At 38.1% G+C, this 25,174-nt stretch overlaps 1 protein-coding gene across 1 annotated transcript in view; it reads left to right on the top strand.

Moving 5' to 3' along the window:
• Positions 1-25,174, top strand: part of LOC148943608 (venom protease-like) — a 123,868-nt gene that overhangs the window by 80,235 nt on the left and 18,459 nt on the right. The window contains exon 4 of the mRNA XM_089101025.1: positions 12,750-12,876. Coding sequence (XP_088957151.1) covers positions 12,750-12,876 — 127 coding nt within the window. The remainder of the gene's footprint in view (positions 1-12,749; positions 12,877-25,174) is intronic.

The raw sequence follows: 25,174 nt of genomic DNA, 5'->3' as shown, positions 1-25,174 counted from the left end.
TTAGTCAATTAAATAATATTAAAACTTTGATTACTAAATATATTTATATTAAACTGACCATGCACTTTCATTTGTATTTTTTTCAGTACAGTGCAAATTATGTTCTGTCCTTGGAAAGGCATAGGAGTTTTGAGCCCTACTAATATTAATTACTTCACGTTTGTGTCTGATTCGGTTATTTAGTGTAATTTTCGTTCGTTTTGGATTTCACTTATTTATCGATGCTGATTTGTGGTAGTTTCACGCTTGGTAGATTATTTGATTTTAATTTTGCTCACTTTTGGTTTAACGTATTTCTTTAGTTTTCATTGAAAAGCTTATTTTGTGGAAAAAGGTTTTTTAATTAATTTCTTTTCGTTTTATATTGACATAGTCTTTTCAGGGAAAAAGAAAATAATACTTTAAATCTTTTCGTTTCTTAAAGACTTTATAGTTTGGCCTGCTGTATGCATGCCGGTGAAAAATTTTCAGCAATTTCTAACAACATACACCCTTTTAAAAATCTGGACACAAATAGTAGTGTTTAATTGAGTTTCATACCTTCTCTAGTTGACCTGAAATGGAAAACTTGATACCATTCGTAAAAAAATCTGTTTACTTTCTTTGATAGCTTGCATACACTTACGCTATTTTGATTTGGTTAAATTTTAAGAGCAGAAGTAGCCTCGAAAGTTTGAACATAATACCCTTAGTCGTTCTTCGGATGCTGCTGAAATCTGGGAATTAGCATTAACACAGTGCATTTGGATTTATTCTTAAGGCAACATTTAGTATTTAAACATAATGGGCAAATGGGAGGGTGAGCGTGGGAAGGAGACTAGTTGCCATCCTCATTCATTTTTTAGTTTTAAAAGTTTTTAAAAGCAGTTTTAGTTTTAAATTTCGTATATTAATGTAAGTTGTTTATATATATATTTTTTCTTTAATGTTGTGCTGAAGACGGCCCTTGGACATAGGGCCGAAATATTCACCGATTTAAATTGCACTGTCTTGGAAAAAATTTCCCTATTGTTTATAAGTTGTGTTTGTTTAATCACTTTCGACTATTAAAAAGGGCATTAGCCCTTTCTATTTTCAATCGAATGAGCCCTTTTCGAAGTTCCTACGACAATTCCTTCGATACGAAGTGCCCTGGTCTAAAAAAAATAAAAATAAAAAATAATAATGGTACATTGTACCCACATCGATCTTTAGTATAAAAATGTCAAGCCTTCCAATAGCTTTCGACTTTTAAAAAGGGCACTAGTCCTTTGAATTTTCAATCGAATGAGCCCTTTTTGAGTTTCTACGACAACGCTTTCTATAAACACCTTATATGTCCCTAGGGCAAAAATTACAACCCTTTCCCTGAGGGCTGGGAGGGGGTTGTCATCCTCAAACACCTAATTTCCAGAACTTTCAACTACGTTAAACAAAATGGGTATCTCAAAATTTTCGTTGGATATGTTTGGGGAAATGGTGGGCGTGAGAGGGGGGTTAGTTGCCCTCCAATCATTTCCAACTATTAAAAAGGACACTAGCGCTTTGAATTTCCAATCGAGTGAGCCCTTTTTGAAGTTTCTACGGCAACGCTTTCTATAAAAACCTTATATGCCCCAGGACATAACTTACAACCCTTGCCCTGAGGGCTGTGAGTGGTTGTCAACCTCAAAGACATAACTTCCAGAACTTTCAGAACTACGTTAAACAAAACGGCTATCTCAAAATTTTGATTGGATGTGTCTGCGAAAATGTTGGGCGTGAGAGGGGCGTTAGTTGCTCTCTAATTCCTTTCAACTGCTAAAAAAGGCACTAGCCCATTCAAATTCCAATTGAATGAGCCCTTTAGTTTATACGATAACGCTTTCAATAAAAACCTTATATGCCCCCAGGGCATAACTTACAAACCTTGCCGTGAGGGCTGGGCAGGGGGTTGTCATCCTCAAAGACCTAATTTCCAGAACTTTCAACTGCGTTAAACAAAACGGTTATCTCAAAATTTGATTTGATGTGTTTGGGGAAATGGTGGGCGTGAGAGGGGCGTTAGTTGCTCTCCAATCACTCTCAACTATTGAAAAGGCACTAGGTCTTTTAATTTCCAATCGAATGAGCCCTTTAGTTTCTACGCCAACTCTTTCAATAAGAACCTTATATGCCCCCAGGGCATAACTTACCACCCTTGCCGTGAGGGCTGGGGGGGGGGTGTCATCCTCAGAGACCTATTTTCCAGAACTTTCAACTACGTTGAAGAAAATTGCTATCTTAGAATTTTGATTGGATGTGTTTGGGGAAATGGTGGGCGTAAGGAGGGGGTTAGTTGCCCTCCAATCATTTCCGACTATTAAAAAGGGCACTAGTCCTTTCAATTTTCAATCCAATGAGCCCTTTTTGAAGTTTCTACGACAACGATTTCTATAAAAACCTTATATGCCCCAGGACAAAACTTACACACCTTTCCCTGAGGGCTGTGGGGTGGTTGTCATCTTCAAAGACATAATTCCAGGACCTTTTAATTGTGTTGAAAAAAATTGCTGTCTCCGAATTTTTATTAGATGTGTTTTGGGAAATGGTGGGCTTGAGCGGGGTGTTAGTTGTCCTCCAATCACTTTTGACTATTAAAAAGGGACAAGCCCTTCTAATTTCCACTCGAATGAGCCCTTTTTGAAGTTTCTGCAACATCACTATCTATAAAAACCTTATGTGCGCCAGGGTATTGCTTACAACTTTTGCCCCGAGGGCTCTGAGGGGGTTATCATCCTCAAAGACATCATTTCTAAAAGTTTTAAAAATGCTGCACAAAATGGTTATCTTAAATATATTGACTGGATGTGCTTGGAGAAAAAGTTGGTATGAGAGGGGGGTTAGTTGCTCTTAAATTGCTTTCACCCATTTAAAATGGCCCTAGTACTTTGAATTTCCAATCGATTGAGCCCTTTTTCAAGTTTCTACGACAAAGCTTTCAATAAAAACCGTATAGGCCCCCAGGGCATATTTTACAACCCTTACCCTGAGGGCTGTGGGGGGAGTGTCATCCTCAAAGATATAATTTACGGACCTTTCAACTACTCTAACAAAATGGCTATCTCAAAATTTTGATTGGATGTATTTGAATAAATGTTGGGTGTGGAAGGGGTGATAGGTGTCTTCTATTACTTTCGAATATTAAAAAGGGGACTAGCAGTTTCAATTTCCAATCGAGTAATTTCATTTGAATTTTCTACGACAATGCTTTCTATAGAAAAAACCTTATATGCCCCAGGGCATAACTTACAAATCTTGCCTTAAGGGCCGTGAGGGGTTTGTCATCTTCAAAGATATAATTTCCGGACCTTTTAACTACTTTGAACAAAATAGTTGTCTCAAAATTTTGATTGGATGTGTTTGGGGAAATGGTGGGCGTAAGATGGGGGTTAGTTGCCTTCCAATCACTTTCGACAATTGAAAAGGGACAATCCCTTCTAATTTGTAATCGAATGAGCCCTTTTTGAAGTTTCTGCAACATCACTATCTATAAAAACCTTGTGTGCCCCCAGGGCATTGCTTACAACCCTTACTCCGAGGGCTCTGAGAGATCCAGATCCAGAGTCCCGTATCAAGAGCCTTTGCTCCCTTTTAATGTGGCCAAGCATCTGTTGAGCTCTCTCCTATGTCAGGACTTCTAGTACAGATCCTCCGTCCTTGATGTCAGTGTAATCACTAAGGACCTCGAATTAGTTACTAAGCTGAACCTTGGACTCAGCTTTTTTCTGTGGACTCTGTAGTTTTGACATGTCAAATTAGTGGACTTCTGTTTTTTTTTGTGGATGATCACTCTTAGGTGAATTTATATAATGGGCAGTACAATAGCGCTGCCTACTTAAAGAGCGATAGGAGCACAGTGTTTTTGTTGTTTTTTCACCAAGGCACTTCGCATGGAAGGGGTTGTCGTAGGAACTTTGGAAGGAGCTCATTTGATTGAAAATTTGAAAGTTCTAGTGCCCTTTATAAGAGTCAAAAGTAGAGCAGCCAGTCTGTCCATCCACGCACCTTTCCCCCCAAAAATATCCGATGGAAATTTTGAGAGAGGAATCTTGTTCATCATAGTTGATAGGTCCAATAACTATATTTCTGGGGATGAAATCCCCCCCTTACAACCCACAACCCTTGGGTTAAGGGCTGTAAGCTTTAAAATTCGCGCAATATTTGCATTTGTCAACGGGAATGGGAAATATGCTTGACCTTTTATGTCCAAACGTAGCAGCAATAGTTGTAATAGCACTAGTAATAATAGTAGTAGTAGAAATAGCAGTATCGTGAGTGGAAGCAATAGCATTAGGGCGAAAATATTTTCTTCTTGTTAGTTCAAAATCCCCCACAACAGGCCCTGTAAGTTTCAACTTTACACATTAAACTGTTCCTAAGATATTGTGGATGTGCCCTTTTGATAACCTGTATCCAGAAGGTGTTTTCTGATTCACTTCACCTTCCCTCCTCAAAGTTTCCTGAAAATTTCACCTTCACACCCCTAGGCGTATTTTTAATAGTAGTCACAGTAGTAACGAATAGTATTTGTAGCCCTAGTAGTAGTATTGATAGTATCAGCACTAGTACCAGTAGCAACAGTAGTATTAACATAATGCCTTTAGATCAGTTGAACATCCCTCTCATCAAGTCCTGGAAGTTTCAACTTAATACAATTAGCCGCTGCTATGAAATTGCTGAAATAGCATTTCGATAACCTGCATATTCATATACTTCTTAAAATTTTTATCATAATGCTCTTAGCCGTATAAGTAGCTGCTATAGAAGAATTAGTTGGAGTAGTAGAAGCGGTAGTAGTAAAAGTAGCAGTGGTAGTAGTGTTAGAAGTAGCGCGCACATATTGCCTTTTGGTCAATTGATCTTCTGTTAAAGCATTCTCTGAAAGTTCCAACTTAATACCCAAATCCATTTTTGAGATACGCCCTTTTAGCAATCTGCATGCACAAAGAGTCTATTGATTTAGTTCCCCTCAATTTCATCTCAAATTTTCACCTGCATCGAATTAGCAGTAGTGCTCGTATCATAGTACTAGTATCATAGTAGTAGTGGTGACAGAATTTTCACCTTGAAGCGGTAAGCCATTCCAAAAATATTGGTGATGTGCCTTTTGGTCCCATTTTGACGCCCTCTTCATCTTAATACTCTTAACGTTACAAGTAGCAGCAATTGAAGTAATAGTTGGAGTAGTTTAGTAACAGTACTAGCAATCAGGGCCGTCATGTATGGGGGGAAGGGTGGAGATGCCCCCCCCCCTCAATTTTTTGGTCACTCGGTAAAAAAATAAGTCAGTAAAATTGTGGCACTTCACGCCACGATTTTTCCGACGCCGCTAAAATCCTTTGTTCAGTTCAATAAAGACGACGAAAATACTGACATGTTATCTACAGAAATTTCCAACTTGGTCGGTAAACGCAGCAGTTTTACCTACTCCTTTCCTGATTTTACAGATGGTACCACAATTTTCCAATTTGTTAAATAAAGAGCATTAAAATAGTGACATGATATGTACAGAAGTCTAAATCTCGGTTGGTAAATGCAGCGGTTTCACCGACTCGTGCAGTGATTTTACGCGTCGCATTCGAAACGGACATTTTGCTAATTATTGACAAAAAACAGTCTGTAAAAATGACCAGCCAGTCGGTAAAATCTCTTGCTCCCCCCAAAAAATTTTTTGCTAGTAACACCCCTGATAGTAGTAGCAGTAAAACAAGTGGTGGCAATGGTATTAGTAGTAGCATGCACATAATACCTTTTGATTGGTTGATCCTCCCTTTTAAGCCTTCTCCGAAAGATTTAAATTAATACCCGATTCCATTCCTGAGGTACGCCCTTTTGACAATCTCCATTCACATAGTATGTTTTGATTTATATCAAATTCCCCCCTCTTTATTCTGTCATATTTTTTCCTTTATACGCGGAGCCTTAAGAGTAGCAGTATCACAGTAGTTGTGGTAGTAGTATGAGCAGTAGTAGCAGTACTACTACTACTACTACTACTAATAACTCACTGTAGCACCAGGCCCCCTTAGCCCAACACAGCTAAGCATGCTCTTCATCCATCCCAATCTATTCAAAGCCTCCCTTTTTACACCCGCCCACGAAGTTCCCATTTCCTTTAAATCTTTCTTTATGACGTCCTCCCACCCCAGACGGGGACGACCTGCTTTCCGTTTAGCCCTAGATGGTTGGCCGAAAAGAACAATCTTCGGCAATCTGTCAACCTTCATCCACACAACGTGCCCTATCCACCTCAACCTTTCTTTCATTATAGCCCTAGAGAGCGAAGTTAAACCACATTTTTTGTATAGCCTATAGTTTGAAATACGGTCAGTCACGCGGGTACCCAGAACAATTCTTAAGCAATTTCTCTGGAAAACATCTAGCAAATCTTCATCCGCTTTTCGGAGTGTCTATGCGTCAGAACCATATTCGACCACTGTCATCACTGTAGCTTCTAATATTCAAATCTTGGTTTGCAGACTTATCTTCCTATTCTTCCAGACTTTTTTTAACAGTAAAAAAAAAATCTAAGCCTGAGCTATTTAATTTTTAAAATCTCCACTGCTCCAATCATCTTTATTAATAATGATACAAAGGCAATTGGTACTTCCCACCGCACCACTCTTTTAATTTCCCAACGTAAACTTTTCATCTTCACTTATTCCTAGATTTGTTGATTTAGTCTTCTTAACATTAATTTTCAAACCAATTCTATCACCCTTAACTCGCAAAACCTCTATAACCTCATTCATTTTGCTCACACTTTCATCTAGGATGCTTAAATCATCAGCATAATCCAAGTCCAGGAGACTTTTTCCTCCCCATTTGATTCCGTGGTCTCCCATTGTCTTTCCTGTGCTCCTTAAAACAAAGTCCATCAAAATAATCCATACAAAGGGAGATAGAACACAACCCTGCTTAACTCTTGATTGAATACAAAACCAGCTGCTAACCTCATTTCCTACCTTAACATCAGCAGTGCTGTTCTCATAAATAGCACTGATCACTTTAATGTATTTGTCTGGTATACCATACAAGGATAAAACCTTTACTAACGCTCTTCTTTCAACAGAATTCAAGGCTTGCTCATAATCTATAAAACTAAGGACCAAAGGTGTTTGACAACTTAGGCACTTCTCAATCATTAGCCTAAGAGTGAAAATTTGGTCGACACACCCTCTACCTTTTCTAAAATCGCACTGCTCTTCTCTTAAAACTTTGTCTACATCATCTCTCAGTCTAAAAAGTATCATATTACTAAGTAATTTACTACCTACAGAGATCAGACTAATGCCTCGATAATTACCACACTCACTTTTATCACCTTTCTTATAAAGTGGCTTAATTAAGGTTTTCCTAAAATCGTTAGGTACTTCCCCTTTTTCGAAAATCATATTCATAATCTTCAGTAGCTTATTTCTAACCTCAGAGCCACCATATTTAAGAAACTAATTTACCACCCTATCAGCACCTGGAGCCTTATTATTTTTTAATCCTTTTAGTACTGTTGCTAATTCCTCCTCACAAAACAAATCTTCTTTCACATCCAAGGTATCACAAACTTTTTCATTTTCCTCCATATTTTTTCCTGTAACTCTATCTCGGTTTAGCAAATTCTCAAAATGTTCGGCCCATCTTTCTTTAGTTTTTTCCTTATCGCTAATTGTGACCCCATTCCTATCTTTAACTGAGCCAAGTCCGGATTGACTACTCCCTCTCAATTTGTTAACGTGCCAGTGCAATATTTTACTATTATGCAGTCTAGCTGCATCTTCCAGATCCTCGGCAATTTTATCCATGGTCTCTACTTCACACCCCTTTAGTTCATATTTTAGTGTTTTCTCGACTTTCTTTATATTCCTATTGTTTTCATGCGTACTGGTGTTAAGGTAGTAATAGTGCACGGACCTTTCCCGCTTTATTAGAGATAAAGTCATGTCAGAGGTATCCCCAGTTTCATATGTGACTTTCTCCCTTAAGACATCTTTAGGAACTTCACAACTTATTTTTCTAAAATCATTCGAACCATCTTTCACATTATCAAATTTTAAACTCTCAAGTTTAGTATTCAACTGTTCCTGGAAAGTTTCTCTCAAATTCTCATCCTGGAGTCTACCAACATCACAACTTCCCCGGAGATGGTTACCCTTCCGATATTTTAGCTTTAGATTAACCCTTGGCACTACTAGATGGTGATCTTTTCTTTTAACATCAATAACAGCACTCCTATATACCCTAGTATCCTGTATTGGTCCTGCCATTCGTCGGTTTGTAATAACATAATCGATAAGATTTTTTGTATAGCTGTCATAGGAAGATCATGCTAACTTATGACCAAACAACGTATTGGTTATAACTAGATTGTTATACCTACAAAAATACAAAAGTTTGTTTCTATTACTATTTTGTTTTCCTACACTAAATTTACGTAGGCTAGAATACCATCTATCCCTATTTCTACCAACCTGGGCGTTAAAATCTCCCAGTAATAACATCATTTTTCTACCTGGGACCCTGTCTATTTGCTCCTGTAACTGTAAGTAAAATTCATCTGAGTCACTAGTATCTCCGTCAGTCGGTTCTACAGGGGCGTATACTACTATAACTAATACCCTGAACTTTTTAGTCATAAAATGAGCAATTATTATTCTATTATTAATACCTTCTCAGCCTAAACAAGACTTAGCAGCTTCCTTATTCATTATGAGCCCTACTCCCTGTCTATGTACCTCATCCTTCCTGCCTGAGTAAACAAATTCTATATCACCTAATTTCATACTTCCTACCCCTGGGATATGAGTTTCTGAAATTCCTAATAAATCCAGTTCGAATCGTCTGAGTTCGTCAGTTAAAATGTCGATACAATGGTCATTTTTTAACGTCGTAACATTCCAAGTTCCAATTTTCATGTTCTTTAGATCATTGAAGTTATTTTCGCCTCAGGAAAAGCAATGATCCCGGATCCCGGACACCAGTGCAGGACGGGGATCATATGTCTTTTTAAGTCTCCGCTAAAGTGCTTAAGCTGGCCTAAAACCGGTCAGCAAGGAGTCTCTGGGACCTCCAGTCTGAATGGAGGCTTTATGCAATCCTGGGTCCATCTTGGTCACAACATGGTTTTCAGCACTGGGCGATGCTCTTCTATCAACAAGAGTCGAAATCCTGCACAGACAGTCTCAAGCCTATTACCTCCGACTCATTATATATTCATGCCTACAAATATTATGCTACTACGGGGAGGCAACCCATAATAGATAAATTAGCTAGGAAGAGGTTTTTCAGCCCAAAGACGCCCATCAAAACATATTAAGCCCAGAAAAATTGTCCATTAGTCACAATCCCGTGCGAATGCTGTGTCGTTTACTAGGCTATAATTTCCTCGAGGGGCGCCACTCCTCAAGTGGGAATAGAGTTGACCGCAAGGTCCCCAGTCTTGGAGATACCCGGAAAAGGTCGAGGCAGCCCTTTGCAGAGGCCGTTGTTCATAGATCTGGATCTTACGCCCTGCCGCAGTTGTCCTCCAATGGAGGATCCTCCCGCGATGGTGTTCTTCATCACCATGCAAATTAACCCATTACTGGGAGAAGTTTTGCAGCTCATGGGACCTGTGGACAAACCAGTGGGCCCTTTTGAGTGTACGTTTGAGGGGCCTTCTTCCTCCTCTACCTGTATTTATTACCCCGGGCGAGGGTGTCCCAGATTCTATTGTGGACCCCCAGGGACAACGTCCCCCTTTGGTCCGTGCCTCCTATGGAGGTACCCTACATATCTGTAGAGTGTTCCTCTATCGCCACCTGGGGACACGCTGAATGGCCTGGGGGAGGCCAGATGCTACTGGTGGGGTTGTTAACCCCAATAGCCATTTATCTACAGTAGCCATTTATTTTATTTTTTAGGAAAAAATACACCACAACATGGCAGGCATACCATCTGAGACTATGAACTTTAAGATGCTATAAAAAGTTTGCCAGGGGCTTTGAAAGCTCTGACTAGTCACTGGGAATTATTCAACCAACATCAATACCAGTTGGGTTTTTTCAAGCAATCTTCTTTATTTAGTAAATAAGACGCCACGGGCTTTGTTTGTAGTTTCAAATATATGCTCTGAGCTCAGTTATACAGTGCTGGTGGCCAGTTCTTCATCATTAGAGGATCTGGTGGGAATTTGCTTTATTTAGTAAATTAAACGTCATGAGCAGGTGGGCATAAAACTTTTATGGAGAGTGAAAATGTGTTTCTTTACTTTTAGTGGAAGAAGTTATTAAAAGCTTCCATGTTCTCGTCGGTTTCATTGAGCAATAATGTCTAGGATAAATGAAAAGTACAATTATCCGCTGCTGTATGTCACTGGCACTCTTTATTATACACCTTTTTCATATTAATAGTTTGAAAGCAGAAAGCTTCGTTCATTAAAGATTGGCGACCTGATTTTTCTTAATTTTTAACATTTTCCTCCCACACAAATAGGATATTCTTTTCTTTGAATATTCTCGTTTATTTGATTGATATTGTTTAATGATAATAATTATTAAAACTTTATTGTGTTATTATTGTGTTTAAACTTTAAATAAAATGAAAACTTTTATGGAGAGTGAAAATGTGGTTCTTTACTTTTAGTGGAAGAAGTTATTAAAAGCTTCCATGTTCTCGTCGGTTTCATTGAGCAATAATAAGAATAGATAGCTCTTTTGAAAGTATTAAAAAACTTTAGCAGTAATGTAGTATTAGTAGCAGTAGCACCAGTAGTAGCAGCAGTATTAATATCATTAGTAGCAGGGACATGTTGCTTTTTGTTCAGTTGAACATCCCGCTCATGATGCACCAGAAGTTTCATCTTATTACGTTAAGCCGTTCCACAAATATTGGTGATACGCCTGTATGAGCCATTTGCATGCACATAGTATATATTGGTTTAGTTCAAATTTGCCCGCAACGTTTCCTCAGATATTCTTTTCAATATCCTCAGCCGTGGTAGTACTTGCTACAGAAGCGGTAGTTTTAGTGGTAGTAGTGGTAGATTGGTAGTAGCAGTAGTTGTAGCAGTAGTAGTAGTGTAGTTGCAGAAGCAGTCGCGTGTAAATATTGCCTTTTTGTTAAATTTATTATCTCCCTTGTCATTTCCTGAAAGTTCCAAATTAATAAACTCGGTCATTCCCGAGGTACGCTCCATTCACTTGGAGACCTTGAATATGCTGATGATATCGCAATCCTTTCGGACCCAGAGAAAGCTCAAACTATGCTCGATGAGGTAGTTTTTTGGGCAGATCACATTGGCTTGAAAGTCAGTACAGAGAAGACAAATTTTATGGCAATAAATCACGCTGATCCTTTTTTTTTTAGTGTAAATCAAGTACAATTGGTTCAGATCAACAGCTTCACATACCTTGGCTCCCAGCTTTGTACTGATGGATCTTCTGACGCCGATAATCAATAGCGATTGCAGAAGGCACAGACGGTCTTTGCTTCCCTTCGAAAATCGTTGTGGAATCGGTTTGACATTAATGTAAGAACTAAAATTCGAGTCTACCTGGCTTTGGCTCAAATAATCCTTCTTTATGGATACGTAACTTGGTCAGTAAAGTGACTACATGAAAATGCACTGAAGGTGTTTGAGCATACCTGTCTGCGTAGCATCCTCAGGTTAAATCTGAATGATCGCAAACCAAACGTGGATAAACGACGAATCTGTGGTATCAAGAGATGCGTTGCCATCACGATCAAGGAGCGTCGACTGAAATGGTTGGGCCATGTCTTACAGAGGCCAACAGATAACTCGCCTCGCCGAATCCTTCTAGCTGAGCCACTTAGCTCATGGAAGAGACGCATGTCCTTCCAAAAGCAAAAATCAAACATGTCCGCCTTTCTCAATAACATATACTATTTGTAAACAATGAACAAAGTGCGTAACTCACAGCCTTTGCCCTGAGGGCTGTGGAATGGTTGACATCTCCAAAGACATAATTACTGGACTTATCAACAATGCTGAACAAAATAGCTGTCTCAAAACTTTGATTGGATGTGATTAGGGGAATGATGGGCGTGGGGGGTTGCCTTACTTTTGTCTTTTAAAGAGAACTAAAACTTTCAATTTCCAATCAAATGAGCCTCCCCAAAATTTATGTGACCACCCCTTCCATTGAAACCTTATATACCCCAGAGGGATAACCTAGAACTCTTGGCCCTAGACTCTGGGGTTTGTTTCAATCTCGAAGGCTTTGCTATATGATCTTTAGGCTATTTTGAGCAAAACGTCTATCTCAAAATTTCTATCGAATACATTTGGGGAAAAGCGGACATGGTGAGGGGGAGAAGGGGGCTATTTACCTCCCGATCCCTTTTGACTCTTAAAAAGGCACTAGAACTTCTGATTTCCAATCAAGATAGCTCCCTCCGAAGCCTATACCATCACCCCTTCCATAAAAAGCTATATATTAATAATGAGCAACTAGCGTAACTTTGACCAGAGGACTCTGGGAGGAGGGGCATTCAAAAAGATAGAAACAAAGAGCAACAAACACAAAACAATTCAAAGCTGCAGAACCCTTCAAAATAACAAAAAAAAACCACTTAACGTAAGAAACGAAGAGAGAGAATTTGCCAGTATTTTCAAATTCTGAGCATAAACCATGAGCTAAGTATCTACAACACTAATGCAATTATAGATTAATAACAAGTTCGTTCAGGCTCCGCAATGTCTAATCAGATTCTCGATTATACGTTTAACTGTTATAACTGAGTATTAATTTTAGGTGAATGGCCTTGGGCTGCACTATTAAAGGATAGCACAAGTGAGGCCCTCTTTTGTGGAGGAGCTTTGATAACAAATCAGCATATACTTACTGCAGCTCATTGTGTTATCGATGTGTCTCCTAAAAAGTAAGTATAATCTATGAAATTGGCTTAAGGCCGTTTTAGACTAATAGGCTCTTTGAAGTGAAAACTATCGTTCAGAAGCCAATAGACTAATATGCCTTCTCTAAATTCTAATAAGCAATTGAAATTCACCCATTTCTTTAAGAAAAAAGTAAAAACCGACCATAAATAATGCTGATTAATTAGGAGCTTAAGATGATTAAAAAAGATAATTAATTAGGCTAGAGTCTACTGTGAGATTTATTTTGAAATGCATCTCCTACATAGAAAAGATATTGTGAAAAAGCCATAATCCTTTTTTTAAAGTTTCGTCAGATTATTTGATTGGTCGATCTCTCCTTTTCAGCCCTTTCTCAAACTTTCCGGCTGAAATAAAAACTTTACGGAACTAGTCATCGAAATCGTAGACACTTTGTATGTACTTTTGGCCCTGCTGTCGTTAAGGAGTCTAAAAAAAACCAAACCGCATTTTTGGGTCTAAAGCTAATATTCGGTAAAAAAAAAGCTGCCGTTGAATGAATGAAGCATGAAAATGTCAGTATCGTTTCGTTTTTTCATGTTTAAAACTGTGCACAATAGTGCGTGGAGAATTTTTGTCTTCAGGTTACCAGGAGAGCAGAGAGATGAAAGACAAAGCCAAGTCTCGTTTAGGCTGATCGTAATTTTTATCTAAGGCTATTCTTCAGGTGATAAGAGATTACAAATAAAAGCCATTATTTAAGTCACCTTTCAGCTGTTTTTTATGATTGAATTAGAAAGGAGAAAAAAATTTGGTTCTTCTTTTTTTTACGCTTCCTTACGAGTTTTGGAGAAAAATCAATTTTTCGAGTTTGTTTAATGAAAAATAATATATAGGAGATGAAAGTGTTTTTTTTTGTGTTTTTTTTTTCACCTCGACAACTACGCTGACCAGGTTGTGTTAAACGAATTCTGCCAGCCCACCCAGCAATTAGCTTGATAAAACGACATTGTGATAGCCCGCTCCCCTCTAATGAGGTTGGATAAATTTCAAACCGTAAAAAGACATACTTATGAGCCTACCTCCTACCAGGTTTGGTTTTTAAACCAAATCCACTAGGTTTTCAAAACCCCTCATATCCTGGCTCCTTCACCATAGGGTTGAAATTGACACAATTAAGTTATTAACCTTTTATCTCTGACTAAGTTTGATTAAGATCAAACAAGCTTTTTTATTAGATATCCTGAAGCTTAGAACTTAGGGACCCACTAAGTAACCCCTTTGCATCCCACCCTGTGAGCCATTGTTGTTACTAAAATTCAAAAATAGGACCTTATTCACATTTCCCACCTCTTTTAGTAAACATTTTCATGAGAAGATTACAATTCCCCCATATCCCGAAACAAGTAGGATCAGGGAATGACAATCAAAAAGAACATCTGGGATACTTAGCCTACTCTACTTTCTACAATGTTCGCTCGAGATAAAACAATCTCTTCTGCTTCTTGGCCTGACAAAAATAATTTAGGGACCCTTTTATCTATCTCCACAGATGTGTGGTCTGGCTCCGATTCCCAAAAGACATGAATAAAAAAATTCTTTTAGTTACCACACATTTTAGTCGAGACCGATAGCTCATCTTGGTAGATGGCGTGGTGACAAGTATTTAGAAACCAATCCCCCACAAACACAAGATCGAGCTTAGACTCCCCCAGCCCCCATCTAAAAAATGTTCAGATTGGACATTGAATTTTACTTCCCCAAATTCGGTTTCTTCTTTCTTATTTCCTCTCTAATTTCCTCTTTCTAAACAATTCTGATGACAATTTTCCCCTCCCTCTTTGAGTCGTATCACAGCCGGACTTGTTTCAGTCTATATCTTGACTCAGTCTTTATATGTAAAAAAATTCCAGATAATTTGCAAAGATCGAAAAGAACGAAAAACTGAACAATTCGAAATATTGAATTTCCTTATTAAAATTTTCCAAATCCTTACCAATAAATCTAGAAGAAGTAGAGAATTCTCGAGTAAAAATTCTGTAAACCTTTGAGGAAGTTTCTTCAACTGCTTTAATATCCCCAAATTAAATCATTATCGGAAGGTTCATCTTATACCACTACCGAGCGTACATAAAAAAAGAAAAAAAAGAGACGAAAAGAAAAGTAGTGAAGCTGCCCGAGAAAACAGAAAGATTTGTAATCTTAAACAAAAGTTTCTTTCAACACAAACTTTTTGCAGTAGAAAGTAACTGAGGCGGACAAACTATATTCTTCCTCGATCCTGTAAAGGATTAGATAAAAAAACAGTTTTTTCTAACTGAAAGTAAGGAGCGACATTAAAAATTAAAACGAACAGAAATTATTCCGTATATGAAAGGGGCTGTCCCCTTCTCAACGCCTCGCTCTTTAGGCTAAGGTTTTTTGATGTTTTAAAAAATAGAGTTGTGAGAAAAGAGTCAAACTTTAGCGTAAAGAGCGAGGCGTTTAAAGGGGAAAGCCCCTTTCATATACGGAATAATTTCTGTTCGTTTTAAGTTTCAATGTCGCTGCTTACTTTCAGTTAAAAAAGCTTTTTTTTATTTAATTTCTGCACGTTTTTGAATTAATGCGGGTTTTGATTTTGGCTCACCGTACATGAATAATTAAAACGAAATGTGGATATTAATTTTACTTGTTTTTGGTTAAATGGCTTTCTCGAAAGTTCTTTAATTTTATTTACAAACGTTTTTATTAGTAATAAATATACGTAACTTAAGAATTAACTTACGTAACGAACTTGTATATTCATATATTTTTAATATGTATATTAGGGGGCTCTCCCCCTAGTCAATACCTCGCTCTTTACGCCAAAGTTGATATTTTGTTCCAATTCTGTAAAAATGACCCCTTAATCACAAAGGCCGTTAATTAGAATAAATAGCTCTTATGAAAGTACCAAAAAAAACTTTAGCGTAAAGAGCGAGGTATTGACTAAGGGTTGAACCCAATCATATACGTAATAATTTCTGTTCGTTTTGAGTTTTGATGTTGCTCCTTATTTTCAGTTGAAAAACTTGTTGTTTTAATTTAATTTCTGAACGTTTTTTAAATAATGCTGGGAAATCTGGCGCCCCCTGCATAGCAGTATCCCTTCCCCCCTGAAAACTTCCTCCATAAAAAGATCCTTCTGAGTAACCCCAGATCCCCCCACTACCAGAAAAAATCCCCCTGAAAACGTCTGTATACTTCCCAATAACCAATAGCCTACTATATGTAAACATTGGACAAGGTTCATAACTTGCAGCCCTTCCCCCGAGGACTGTGGGGGATTAAGTCATCCTCAAAGGCATAATATTTTTTGACCATGCTGAACAAAATGGCTATCTCAAAATTTTGATCGGGTGACTTTGGGAAAAAATGAGCGTGGGAGGGAGCCTAGTTGCCCTCCATTTTTTGGTCACTTAAAAAGGGCACTGGAATTTTAATTTCTGTTTGAATGAGCCCTCCTGTGATTTCTAGGACCCCTGGGTCGATACGATCACCCCTGGGAATAAAACCAAATTAACACGCATCCGTGATCTTCCTTCTGGCAAAAAATACAAAATTCCAAATTTTGACATATAGGAGGTTGAAACTTCTACAGTAGGGTTCTCTGATATGCTAAATCTGATGGTGGAATTTTCATTTAGGTTCTATGACTTTTAGGGGGTGTTTCCCCCTTTTTTAGAAAATTAGGTAAATTTTCTCAGGCACGTAACTTTTGATGGGTAGGACTAAACTTGATGAAACCTGTATATTTGAAATCAGCATAAAAATATAATTCTCTTGATGTATCTATTGGTATCAAAGTTCCGTTTTTTAGAGTTTAGGTTACTATTGAGCCTGGTCGCTCCTTACTTACAGTTCGTTACCACGAACTGTTTGATTAAATAAAAAAAATAAGATTTTTCAACTGAAAGTAAGGAGCAATATTAAAACTTAAAACGAACAGAAGTTATTACGTATATGAAGGGGTTCACCCCCTTGTCAATATCTAGCTCTTTACGCTAAAGTTTGTATTCTGTTCCAATTCTTTAAGAATGACCCCTGAATCACAAAGACCATTTAATTAGAATAAATAGCTGTTTTGAAAGTACTAAAAAAAACTTTAACGTAAATAGCGCGGTATTGACGAGGGGGCGAGCCCCCTCATATAAGTAATAATTTTTGTTTGTTTTAAGTTTTAATGTTGCTCCTTACTTTCAGTTGAAAAAATAACGTTTCAAATTTTTGTTTTTTTCTATTTAATTTCTGATCATCTTTTAAATAATGCTGAGAAATCCGACGCCCTCTTCATTGAAAAAATCTCTTCCACCATCAACAGTTTCTCCATGGAAAGATCATATAACGTAACCTTTGACCCCTCCTCCTCCCCCACCAGAAAAAATCCCCCCTGAAAACATTTTGTATACTTCCCAATAACCAATAAGCCTACTATGTGTAAACAATGGGCAAAGTTCATAGCTTGCAGCCCTTCCCCCGGGGACTGTGGTAGATTAAGTCATCCTCAAAGACATAGTTATTAGATTTTTCGACTATGCTGAACAAGATGGGTATCTCAAAATTTTGATCCGGTGACTTTGTGAAAACATGAGCGTGGGAATGGGCCTAGCTGCCCTCCAATTTTTTTGGTCACTTAAAAAGGGCACTAGAAATTTCAATTCCCGCTCCAATGAGTCCTCTCACGATATTCTAGGACCACTGGATCGATACGATCACCCCCTAAGAAAAAAAAACAAAGAAACACGCATCTGTGATCTTTATTCTGGCAAAAAATAGAAAACTCCACATTTTTGCAGATAGGAGCTGGAAGCCTCTACAGTAGGGTTCACTGATACGCTGAATCTGATGGTGTTAGTTTCACATAGATTCTATGACTTTTAGGGGGGGGGGGTTGGTCTCCCTTTTTTTAAAATAAAGCAAATTTTCTCAGGCTCATAACTTTTGATGGGTAGGACCAAACTTGATGAAACTTATATATTTAAAATCAGAATAAAAATCTAATTCTTTTTATGGGTATATTGGTATCAAAATTCCATTTTTAGATTTTCTGTTACTATTGAGTCGGGTCGCTCCTTACTTAAGTTTGTTACCGCGAACTGTTCGATTCTGCTTTTTCCACCTTTCGTATAATCTCCAAGGATCTACGTAATTCACTTTTTCTGTACTTTTTAAATCGGCTGACACTAGCTACATTACCTTTTATTTGTCAATGCATAATTTGACGCTTGCATAGGTTTCAAAATAATCAACTTTAAATTAACTGCAAACGAATAGAAATAACCACCGATAAGATCTATGGAAGCTGGGAATCCTTGCATCCATTCAATCATTATGCCCTAGGCAAATACTCAGGTTCCCAGTAACCTGACTTGACCCTATTCAAACCTCATATTTTAAGTTTGGGTCATATGTTTTGTAGGTATAAAGGGTTGAGTGGGTAGCGAAACGAAGTGTATGGGGAGTGTAAAATTGCTGAGAGATGTTCGGGAGCATATTAAGTGGTGAGTATCTCATAAATTTTAAGAGGTTAGGAAAAATTCACAGGCTGGTAACGGAGGACAATAATAGATTTATGAAATTTGTGCAATGTTTTTGTCTGTGAAGTGGGAATTAATTAGAACTGAGTTTTCTTTTTTTAATGGACATGACACTAGGGCTCTTAGAGAAATAAAAGTATTATTTTTATTCTTATTATTATTATTATTATTGTTATTGATATCTTGCTAAAAAAAACATGCTAATAATTATTATTAGCTCTTAATTGTGTCCACAATTTTTCAGAGAATGTTCGATATAATCTCTTCTTCTCTTATTTCCGTCTTGGTTCCACACCTTAACTTGCTTCTATTCAAGAGAGGTGCTATTCCCTCCTCTTATTACCGTCTTGGTTCCACACCTTAACTTGCTTCTGTTCAAGAGAGGTGCTATTCCCTCCTCTTATTACCGTCTTGGTTCCACACCTTAACTAGATTCTGTTTAAGAGAGGTGCTATTCCCTCTACCCACCATGCAAATCTTAATTATTTAAACCAGCAGAAATCTACAAGCTTTTGAGCTGTATTATCGCGTTCTCTGAAATTCCATGTTCTGAGCTCTATGAAATTCCTGCGGACAGAGGAGTTTCTGAAAAGGCTGATAACATGTCAACGTGAAATTTTCCATGGGACATAAGCACAAAATCCAAAATTTGAAGCCATTACATCGCTAGAGATAAAAAAAAGAAGGAAGGTTAATGTCCTTCTTCCGAAGGTTATTAGTATTCTCGGAGGACGGAAGCTACAACATCTTTACCACACAACTTGTATCTTTATAAATGCCGTTTAATACCCAAATACAAACCCTACCTTAAAAAACGTCATTTTCCTGAAAAGCCTCTATCATGAAAGTCAGGACAATAGCTTGGTCGAAAAACAAAATAATAATTTTGTCACGGAATAACCTAACGAAAATCCTGTTTTATTGTCTTTTCCTGGAAACGAGTCTTTCCTGTTTGTTATACCCTGTTTAATTTTATTAGTGAATAAATTTGTTGAATCAAACCATGCCTTGTTATGAATCAGAGGCAACGCTATAGCGTTGCCTATAGTAAAGGCCATACGGCTCTAATATTTTTTTTCTTCTTTTTTTCCAGAAGCACTTCATATGGAAGGGGTGTTCGCACGAACTTCGGAGGTGTCTCATTCGACTGAAAATCAGAATTTCTAGTGCCCTTTTAAGAGTCAAAAGGGATTGGAGGGCAACTAGCCCCCCTCCCCTATGCCATTTTTTCTCAAAATGCATCCAATAAAAATTTTGATGAAACCATTTTGCTAAAAATAGTTCAAAGATCAGATAACAGAAACTCCGGTGTCGACACCACCATACAGGGCCCGGGGGCACGCATTGTTATTTATGCCCTGGGGCCATATATGGTTCTTATGGAAGGAATACTTGTATGAAATTCAGAGGGGGCACATTTGATTGGAGATTGAAAGTTCTAGTTAACTTTTTAAGAGTTAAAAGAGATCGGCGTGGGGAGAACTAGCCCCCCTCCCACACCCTTTTTCCCCAGACCCATCGAATAAAAATTTTGAGATGGCCATTATCCTAAAAATAGTTCAAACATTAGATAGCAAAAAACTCTGGGGTTGACACAACCCCCCAGAGCCCGGGGGCAAGTGTTTTAAGTTATGCCCCGGGGGTATATAAAGTTTTTATGCAATGGTTGGTCGTATAAACTTCAGAGGTGGTTCATTTGATTGGAAATTGAAAGTTCTAGTTACCTTTTTGTGAGTCAAAAGTGATCATAGGGCATCTACCCTCCCCCTACTCACACCCTTGTTTCCTAAAATTCATCTGATCAAAGTTCTGAGATTGCCAGTTTGTTTGAAATAGACCAACAATCAGATAATGAAGATTTTAGGGTCAACATAACCCCTCCAGAGCCCGGGGAAATTTTGCAGCTTATGCCCTGGGGGCATTTAAAATTCTTATGGAAGAAGTGATTGTATAAACCTCGGAGGAGACTCAAATGATTAGAAATTCAAAGTTCAAATTTCCTTTTTAAGAGTTAAAAGTGATCCGATGGCAACTAGCCCCCCCCCCAACCTTCTTTTCCCCAAATGCGTCCGATCAAATTTTCTATATAGCTATTTTGTTCAAAATAAACCAATTACTATATATAAAAACTCCAGGGATAACACAGCCCCCCAGAACCTGAGTAAAAGTGCTGGTCGTATAAACTTCGGAGGGGGCTCATTCGTATTTAAATCGGAATTTATAGAGCCATTTAAAGAGTCATGAGTGGTCGGAGGGCAACTAGCCCCCCTCGCCCTTTTCCCAAATGTTTCCGATCAAAATTTTGAGATAGCCATTTTGTTCAAAATAGTTTAAAGATCCCAAAAACCAAAAACTCCAGGGATAATACACCCTCATTATGCCCCAGGGGCATATGAGGTTCCTAGATAAGGGATGGTCGTATAAACATCAACGGTGGTTCATTTGGTTGGAAATTGAAAGTTCTAGATATATTTTTAACAGTCATCAAAAGCGATCGACGGGCATACCCCCACCCCACACCCTCTTTTCTCCAAATGTATCCGAGGAAAAAATTTGAGATTGCCATTTTGTTTGAAATAGTCCAACGTTCAGACAAAAAACTTCAGGGTCAACATGCCCCCCCCCCGGAAACCCAAGGGAAGGGTTGTGACTTATGCCCCGGGGGCATATAAAGTTTTTACGGACAAGGCAGTCGCATAAACTTCGGAGGGGACTCAATTGATTAGAAATTGAAAGTTCTAGTTTCCTTTTTAAGAGTCAAAAGTGATCCGATGGCAACTAAACTCCCCACCCCCCACCATCCCTAAGGCCATAAGGCTTCAATATATATTTTTCCCACAGAGAGACTCCATATGTAAGGGATGGTCGTATAAACTTCAGAGGGGATTCATTCAATCGGGAGTCAGAAATTATAGTGCCCTTTTTAGGAGTCAAAAGTGATTGGAGAGCAAAAAGCCCCCCACGCCCTTTTTTCCACATTGAGTCCGAAAAGTTTTTTTTTTAAATAGTTCAAAGATCAGATAAAAATAACTATGGAGTCGACACAAACCCCCAGGGACAGGTGTTGTAAGTTATACCCCGGAGGTATATATGGTTCTTATGGTAGGGCTGCTTGTGTAAATTTTAGAGGGGGTAAATTTGATTGGAAATTGTAAAATCTAGTTCACTTTTTAAGAGCAAAAAAAGATTGAAGGTCAACTAGCCCCACCCCCATGCACGTTTTACCCCAGTCTCATCCAATAAAAATTTTGAGATAGCCATTTTGTTAAAAATAGCTCAAACGTCACATAATAAAAACTCCGGGATCGACACTATCCCCAGAGCCCAGTGGCAAGGGTTTAAGTTATATCCCTGGGGTATATAAGGTTTTATGTAAAGGGTGGTCATACAAACTTCAGAGGAAGATTATTTGATTGGAAATTGAAAGTTCCAGTTTTATTTTTAAGAGTCAAAAGCTATAGGAGAGCATCCACCCCCCCCCTCCCCGACTACCCTCTTTTCCTAAAATGTATCCAATCAATTTGAGATTTGAATTTCTAGTTAGCATTTTAAGAGTCAAAATAACAGAGGGAATCTAACCCGCCCCCTCCCCTTACACACACCCTCTTGTCCCCAAACGTATTACAAAATTTTGAGATAGCCATTTCGTTTGAAATAGTCCAGCGACCAGTTGAGAAAAAGAAACTTTGGGGTTAATATAACTCCCCCCCCCCCCGAGGCCGGGGGAAGGGCTTTAACTTATTCCCGGAGGCATATAAGGTTCTTATGGAAAGTTTAAACTTCGAGGGGACTCAAATGACTTGAAACCGAAAGTTCTAGTTTTCTGCTCGGTAAAATTAATCTTATGGCAACTAGCTCTCCCGCCCCCATCAACCGTTCTCTTCCCAAATGCGCCCGATCAAATTTTTGAGGTTTTTATTTTGTCCAAAATAGACCAAAGATCATATAACAAAACTCAGAGGTTTACACAACCCAAATGACCCAGGGGACAAGTGTTGTAAATTATGCCCCGAGGCATGTAAGTTTTTTGTGGAAGGAATGTTCGTACAAACTTCCTCGGAGGCTGATTTTATTGCAAATTGAAAGTTCTAGTTCACTTTTTAAAAGGGCCGAAGGGAAACTAGCCCTTCTGCCCTTTTTACCCCAAAACCATCCGATGGAATTTTTTAAATGGACAATTTGTTAAAATAAGTTAAAAGATCAGATAAAAAACCTCCAGGATCAACACAACTCCCAAGAGCCCGGGGGCAAGTGTTGTATGTTATTTCCTGAGGGCATATAAGGCTCTTATGCGAGGGCTTTGAAAATAGTTCAAAGATCAGATTGGTCCAACCCCCACCCCCACTCAAAAAACTTATGAACGCTATTTTATTCCAAAATATAAGGGACCTGACGTTCTCTGTATGGCCCGACCCCCCCCCCCCCCTCCGAAACAAATTAATGATATTTTTTCCCAAAAATTACTGTGACTCACCCTTGACCCTTCATGGCCAGACCCCCCCCCCCCCTAAAAAAAGAAAATAACAACATTTTATTCCAAAACTTATGGGAGCTATCTCTTATTCCTCCATGACCCGATACCCCCCTCTCCCCCGAAAAAGTTATCAATGATTGGTAAATAATGGGTACTGGCCCCTGACCCTCAATCTATGGACTGACCCCCCCCCCTCTCCAAAAAAGAACTTATTGACGAAATTTTATTCCAAATATCATGGAAAGATCATTGTTGAAAGATCATCAGTTCAGGATTTTATTTCAGTGTAATTTTATTTTCATTTCCAATGCTGTAATATCCGGAGAAGAAAATTTTTGTATTATAATTCGTTTTCAGTGAAGCATCAATGAAGCAGTAAGCCTTAGGCTTTTACAGTTAGGGAAGGGGGGCAGCTTCTTACTTTTGTTAGTAGTGAAGCTATATTTGTCTTGAACAGTCTTGAAAAGAACTAATAAAATTAAACTGAATATTTGACATATAATGATATTAATTGCTAAAGGGTGCGCAGTTCAAAATTTTATTTTACTATAATTTTATTTTTACTTTCAATGTTGTAATAAGTACAAAAGAAAATATTTATAATATAATTCTTTTTCAGTAAAGCGTCAACGATGCAGTAGGTTTTAGACTTTTACAATCAGAGTAGAAAGCAAAACCCAAACTCTTGTTTGTAATGATTTTTCTTCGTTTTAAAGTTTTATTTGCGTATTCAATTTAAGTTTCACTCGTTTTAAGATTTATTTATTCATTTATGTTAGTACCTGTTGTATATTTTTCGATTTGATTGTTTATTTAATCTCTGTTCGTTTCGGGTTTCATTTATTCTTTAATAGTAATTTCTGGTAATTTTGAATTTGAGTTATTGTAGGTTTTTACTTCTTCTGATGTTAGATCCTTGCCTCCCCAAAACAACACCCCTTAGGTCAAGTATAAATTTCGAAAACATTTTCAAAGACTTTCAAAGATAATTAAGTAATAAATTGTTTAAGAATCTTAGTTCGATTTCGAGGGGGAGGCTAATGGAAGAGTAATTTTCTAAGGTTGCCCAATAAATCCAACGGATTTTCCTTTACTACTACTACTACTACTAACAACTTACCGCAGTACCAAGCCGCCTGAGGCCAACACAGCTACGCACGCTCCTCCGCCACCCCAATCTATTCAAAGCTTCCCTTTTTACACCCGCCCACGAAGTTACCATTTCCTTTAAATCTTTCTTTATGACGTCCTCCCACCCCAGACGAGGACGATCTGCTTTCAGTTTAGCTCTAAATGGTTGGCCGAAAAGGACGATCTTCGGCAATCTGTCATCCTTCATCCGCACAACGTGCCCTAACCACCTCAACCTTTCTTTCATTATAGCCTTAGAGAGCGGTATTGAACGACATTTTTCGTATAGCCTATTGTTTGAAATACGGTCAGTCAGCCGGGTACCCAGAACAATCCTTAAGCAATTTCTCTGGAAAACATCTAGCAAATCTTCATCCGCTTTTCGGAGCGTCCAAGCTTCAGAGCCATATTTGACCAATGTCATCACTGTAGCTTCTAATATTCCAATCTTGGTGTGCAGACTTATCTTCCTATTCTTCCAAACTTTTTTTTAACTGTGAAGAAACACCCTGAGCCTTGGCTATTCTACTTTAAACATCTTCACTGCTCCCACAATCTTTACTAATAATACTACCAAGGTAAGTGAAGCTGTCAACCTGATCAATCTTTTCGTTACCCTACGTCACCTTTTCATCTTCACTTATTCCTAGCCTTAGTGACTTAGTCTTCCTAACATTAATTTTCAAACCCATTCGAGCACCCTGAACTCGCAAAACCTCTAAAACTTCATTCATTTTGCTCACACTTTCATCTAGGATGCTTAAATCATTAGCATAATCCAAGTCCAGGAGACTTTTTCCTCCCCATTTTATTTCGTGATCTCTCATTGCCTTTCCTTTGCTTCTTAAAACAAAGTCGATCAAAATAATCTATATACAAAGATATAAAACACAACCCTGCTTAACTCCTGATTTAATACAAAACCAGCTGCTAAACTCATTTCCTACCTTAACCGCAGCAGTGTTATTCTCGTACATAGCACTAATCACTTCAATGTATTTGTCGGGTATACCATTCAAGGATAAAAACCTTTACTAAAGCTCTTGTATCAACAGAATCGAATGCTTGCTCATAATCTATAAAAATGAGGACCAATGATGTTTGAAAACTCAGGCATTTGTCAATCATTAGATTAAGAGTGAAAATTTAGTCGACACATCCTCTACCTTTTCTAAAACC

Source organism: Artemia sp. Qi Xiang Cuo, chromosome 15 (genome assembly GCF_049724085.1).
Source record: "Artemia sp. Qi Xiang Cuo chromosome 15, ASM4972408v1, whole genome shotgun sequence".
NCBI classification, from domain to species: domain Eukaryota; kingdom Metazoa; phylum Arthropoda; class Branchiopoda; order Anostraca; family Artemiidae; genus Artemia; species Artemia sp. Qi Xiang Cuo.
This window is presented reverse-complemented; position numbering and strand designations above follow the sequence as displayed.